Genomic DNA, 5306 nt, shown 5'->3' with positions numbered 1-5306 from the left:
TTGTTGCATTGTTAGCATACTCCTGCCTGCAATATTTACATCTACCAACTTTCTTCCTTCCTTCAGTGGCTTGAACTTTACTATAATGATGCCACATGCTAGTTTTTTGTTTCTGATTAGGCCTTCTTATGACTACTTCAAACCAAAAGCACAAAAAAACTAACAGACTCCCCTTGATACCTTCTCCTAATTGAACACTCAGTGAGCTATTCATAATGACTCTTTGAGCACAGTAGAGTCAGGCTTAGCTGGTGCAGCCCAGGCAGTGCCGCTCACAGGACATGGGAACAGGCTCAGTGCGTGGCCAAGCACTGTCTCCATAGTGATGGCAAGGCCCACAGGCTGTGCTCAGGCTCTGCCTGGGTTCTATGGCCTCCAGCGACAGGGACGCTGTTGGTAGGTGAAGAATGTCAGGTCAGGGCTGGGCCAGGGTTTGGCCGGGGCGGCACTGGAGTGGGGGTCAAAAGTATTGTTATGGTGTATAAGTCAAGGTTGAATTTTAAGAATTAAAAATTGGGCTTCAAAGCTCAACTTCTATGCTGTGAAATATGGTAGTTATATCCACCTTACAATACTTTAATGTATCTTAACATACTAATGAGAATAGCAAGGCTTTCAACATCATCTCCCATGACAAAGTCAAGGTATATCCCATCCACTGCTTCCCCCTGTCCCCTACCCTGTATCCACAGAGCCTATCACCTAGCTATAGAAGGAAATCAAGTTGGTGTAAGGCATGATTTGCTCTTAGTGAATTCCTGCTCTTGATTGTTCCTGGTCACGTTGTTCTCCTACAGGTACTTAGAAATAGATTCCTTGATGACCTGCTCCATGATCTTTCTAGGTATCAAGGTCAGACTGACTGGTCTGTAATTCCCTGGATCCCATTAGCAGTATGTAGGGGGTGCACATGCACCCCCTGAGAGAAGTGGTGCCTGCAGGCGGTCACCACTCCTCCCTCTCCCCTCACTGCCGTCGCCATCAGTGGCGTCTGTGGGAGGTTGGCACTCGCTACCCCTCCCTGCTGCCAACACTGCTGTGGCCACCTGCAGGAGCTTGCCGCCACTCCTCCGCCACCTGCGGCCAGTTGCCATGCCCCCCAGTTTCTGGGGACACATGTCGTTCATGCTGGATCCTTCTTCCCTTTCTTGAAGAATGACACTATATTTACCCTTTTCCAGTTATACAGGACCTCTCCCAACCTCAGTGAGTTACCAGAGGGACTAGCCATTGGCTCTGCAGTTATCACAGCCAGTTTTTTGAGTACATCCCATTTGACTGTGCTGACTTGACATCCTGCTCTCCTAGTTACCATTTCTTTCTAATTCTACTTTGTTTCTTTGGTTAAGAAAATATTCTGTCCCACCCCACTTAGAAAAGTCACATGAAACTTTCTCTGCCTGAAGGAAAAGGGAGTCAGTTATGGTCGAGCTCTGTCTCTTGTATGATAGTTCAGAACCAGAACCAGAACCATCATTATATTTCAGAAGGAACAGACTGGTAGATTTAACCTTCTGTCTCTACCCTCCATTTGAAATCATGCCTTTCTCAGAGTAGGCAAGATGAGTACAAGGAACATGACAATTGCTATATTGAGCCTTGCTAGTGGGTTTGTAAATGTTATTCTGTATCTATGTGGGGAAGGGAAGGGGGATATTATTGAAGCTATGTGGAAGACTTTGCTCTGTGCAGGAATTGTTTTTGCCTGAAAGCACTGAAAACCAGAGCCCACAGCCTACAATATTGTATGTGTAGATAAAAGCAAGCCTAATGACAGTTCTCTGTTTGAACACATGCAGGCCATGGACCACCTGGAGTCCTTTATTGCAGAGTGTGATAGGAGGACAGAACTTGCCAAGAAACGACTGGCCGAAACACAGGAGGAGATCAGTGCTGAAGTGTCTGCAAAGGTATTGCTCTTCAGTTAAACACTTGGTCTGAGGGCCTTTGTGCAATAGCCTCTGTTTTCGTTAGTGGCATTACTGTTGGACCCATGGAGAGAAAACAAAAAACAATCATAATCCTATAATGTGACTTTTGCCCATCTACTTAATAATCCTTCTTACCTGCACAGGAAAGCAATGTTCAAAGAAGATGTAAAGACTAAGATATGCTGTCTTTAGAAAGCTGTTTTTCCTGTCCTATTCCAAATTCATTTTGTGGGTGGACCCCACTGCCTGGTTTGCGGTTTGCAATAACAGCAGTAAATACTGTTTCATTGACATCAAATTTGTCCTGAGATCCCACTTACCTTATTTACCATATAGATCCTGGAGTCACTTGATGTAGCCATTCATGTATGTATACCTCTCATGAGGCAAAGGACCTGCATGTGCATGGCTCTCTGTCTAAAGCTAACTCATCTGAAGTTGCTTCTGCTCAGCCTCCTGTGGCCCAGGACCATGTTATTTGCTGTTTTCCTTTCAGATAAGTTATGGGTGCTTTTTCCTCCAGCCTAAAACAATGCTCAGAATTCTGATAACAATGGAGCAATAAAATGGGCAGGGCATCCTAGCCATTGATGTTGCAGGCATCTACTATGAGAGAGAATCCCGAATGTAGCAAGTCTCCCGAATGTAGTGAGGCTGAATTCTTCAGCAGTAATGTACACAGTAAAGGTAAAATTAACAAACCACGATCGACAGTTAATAAGGAGTGGGGAGGTCTTTGCCTTGACTAGCTATAGGCAGCTATGTCTCTTTCTGCTCTCCCTATGGGAAGAACAAAGCAAAGATAAAGGAGAGATGAGGAATACCCATCAAATTTGCTTACCGAGCTCCAAAAGAGGAAAGGGCTTAGAGCTATGGTATGTAAATAGTATGTGATGGAGATAATCTGTCTCACACTTCCAATTCAACTTAGTCACCCATTCCTGGTTTCATCACATATCTCTAACGGTCATGCCTGTACTTGACTCACTAGTCTTTTGGGACTGTTCCACATCTCTGAGCAATTTCCAGCATCTGCTACTGCAAAATCAACCTGCCAAAAATTGTTACCTTTTCCCAATGTGAAGATGAGTGCACTGCATTTTAAAGCTTGTCTAAATCTATCCCAACCATGCAACTGGTTCAGTAAAAATGTATCACCCACAAAAATCCCTGCCTTTTGCATATGTTCTCCAAAAATGTTTTTCTTGGAAAAAGAGTCTAGTTTGAGGGCTCTGGCTAGGGGGTATTAAGTTCCACATTAGTAACTGGTCACCACCCTGCTTAGTGACCCTCCAGTGCTAGAATGAGAAATTCTTGTGTGGCTTTATGAGAGGGTTCAGCAGAAATTACTGGATCTGATGCAGGAATTGCTTGGTGAGGTTAGCTAGATGATTGTTGTGGTCCTTTATGGCTTTTACTTATGGATGTAGAGAAGAAATGTTCCCATCTTTCAGTTGGAATGTTTGCCTCCAGCTCTTAAAATTATCACTTTTTTAAAAAGTATCAGAAACTTTTCTGCAGTTTTTTGTGGGTTTTTTGGCACATTTTCAACCCTTCATATTTAGACTCAGGATAGCTAAGGTGCTTGATTCTATAGGCAGAGGATAGAAAACATTCCCAACAGTGTACTAAAAAAACCTTTTCAACTATTTGTAATATACTTTTCTTGTAATAAGTATGATGGACCCACCATGTATATAAGGGTGCCAGGTTTAGTGGGGCTAGTGCTCTGAAAGACCAAAATAATGTGGTTGTAACCTAAAAACTTGTGAGCAATGCTGCTACACAAACTCAGGCTCCTCAAACTATGCACCGTGTACAGTATACTCTGGTTACTTCACCTGTGAGATGATTAGGCTTGACAAAATTCACATTTTTTATAGTTTTGATAAATAATATCAATGTTTATTTTTAAGCATGTATTTTGATTTTCCAATCACATTTTTAGGACTGCGCTAAATTAGGGGTATGGTGGGCAGGCAGTTTATTAATGAAAGTAGAATATGATTATTGTACAGTTTAACCACCTGTTGCAACAAACATAACTACTGTAAGACTGCTACCAGCTGAGTAGCATAGCTGTCATCAGTCTCAGCTCTGCTCGCCTGTAGCTTTCCTGTCCACTTGTTACTTCCTCTTCCTTTTTTCCCAATCCACTGGGGTTTTTGGGCGTTGCGGCCCAAACCACAGACAGCACTGTTCTGAGAGACTGCTCCCCGCTGTCCTCATCATCAGCTATCATTTTCCTTACATCTTCTCTCTACAAATTTTGATTATTAACAATGAGAATATTTTTCATCAGGCTGTGAGTGTGAGGTGAAATCAACATTTATCAACGGTTAAAGATAAGAATTGAATCCTGCCAGGCCTAGGGATAACTCACCACTATTCTGATTTGCAGCCAGCATCCCTCTGCTCCTCATCACCCACCCCCAATTATCAACTCCTGATAATTGGAGTGGATAATTTGCTGCTGTTTGCATTTTGCTTAGAGTGGCAAATGAAGCAGAGTTTGTAAAAATTCAGTACTAGTATTTAAAATAAAGTATGAAAAATTATTCCTCTCTACAGGCCTAAAGAATAGTCTGCTGGTTTCCTGGCATCTGTCAGCAAATTGAGAACTACAGCTTGTATTTCTGAAGAGTGTCTGTTGACATAAACAAAGTCACGTTCCTAATAGGAAGCCTTTAAAGTTTATACAAATTCCCTTTAGGACAGGATAAGGTTAAAATAATTTATCATAAGGATAGAATAGGGTAAGGCTTTATGAGCGCTCGTGCTGCTTGGGCCAGGTGCTGGATGATTGGAAGGTAGCCAATGTGGTCCCCATCTTTAAAAAAAGGGAGGAGGGGGGACCCGGGCAACTATAGGCCCGTCAGTCTTACCTCAATCCTAGGGAAACTCTTTGAGAAGATCATCATGGAGCACATCTGTGATGGGCCGGCCTCAGAGATGATGCTCAAGGGCAACCACGGTTTCATTAGGGGGAGGTCATGTCAGACCAACCTGATTGCCTTTCATGATCAGGTCACAAAAGCCTTGGATGCAGGTGTTGTTGTGGATGTAATCTTTCTGGACTTCAGCAAGGCCTTTGACACCATCTCCCACCCCATCCTCATTAAGAAATTGGGTGACTGTGGCACTGATGCCTACACAGTCAGATGGATTGCAGATTGGCTGAAGTGTTGCACTCAGAGGGTGGTGGTGGATGGGTCATATTCAACCTGGGGAGAAGTGGGCAGCGGAGTCCCCCAGGGCTCGATCCTTGGGCCCGCGCTGTTCAATCTCTTTATCGGCGATTTGGATGACAGGGTGAAAAGCACCCTGTTTAAATTTGCTGATGATACCAAAATTTGGGGTGAGGTGAGCACACTA

The 5306-nt window shown here is 43.5% G+C and overlaps 1 protein-coding gene across 2 annotated transcripts in view; it reads left to right on the top strand.

Moving 5' to 3' along the window:
- The window catches only part of LUC7L (LUC7 like), a 57532-nt gene that overhangs the window by 24202 nt on the left and 28024 nt on the right, over positions 1-5306 (top strand). For both annotated transcript variants that reach the window (XM_019507509.1, XM_019507508.1), the window contains one exon: positions 1800-1910. In XM_019507509.1, coding sequence (XP_019363054.1) covers positions 1800-1910 — 111 coding nt within the window. The remainder of the gene's footprint in view (positions 1-1799; positions 1911-5306) is intronic.

This window comes from Gavialis gangeticus, unplaced genomic scaffold, assembly GCF_001723915.1.
Source record: "Gavialis gangeticus isolate Ggan-Ray unplaced genomic scaffold, GavGan_comp1, whole genome shotgun sequence".
NCBI lineage: Eukaryota > Metazoa > Chordata > Crocodylia > Gavialidae > Gavialis > Gavialis gangeticus.
This window is presented reverse-complemented; position numbering and strand designations above follow the sequence as displayed.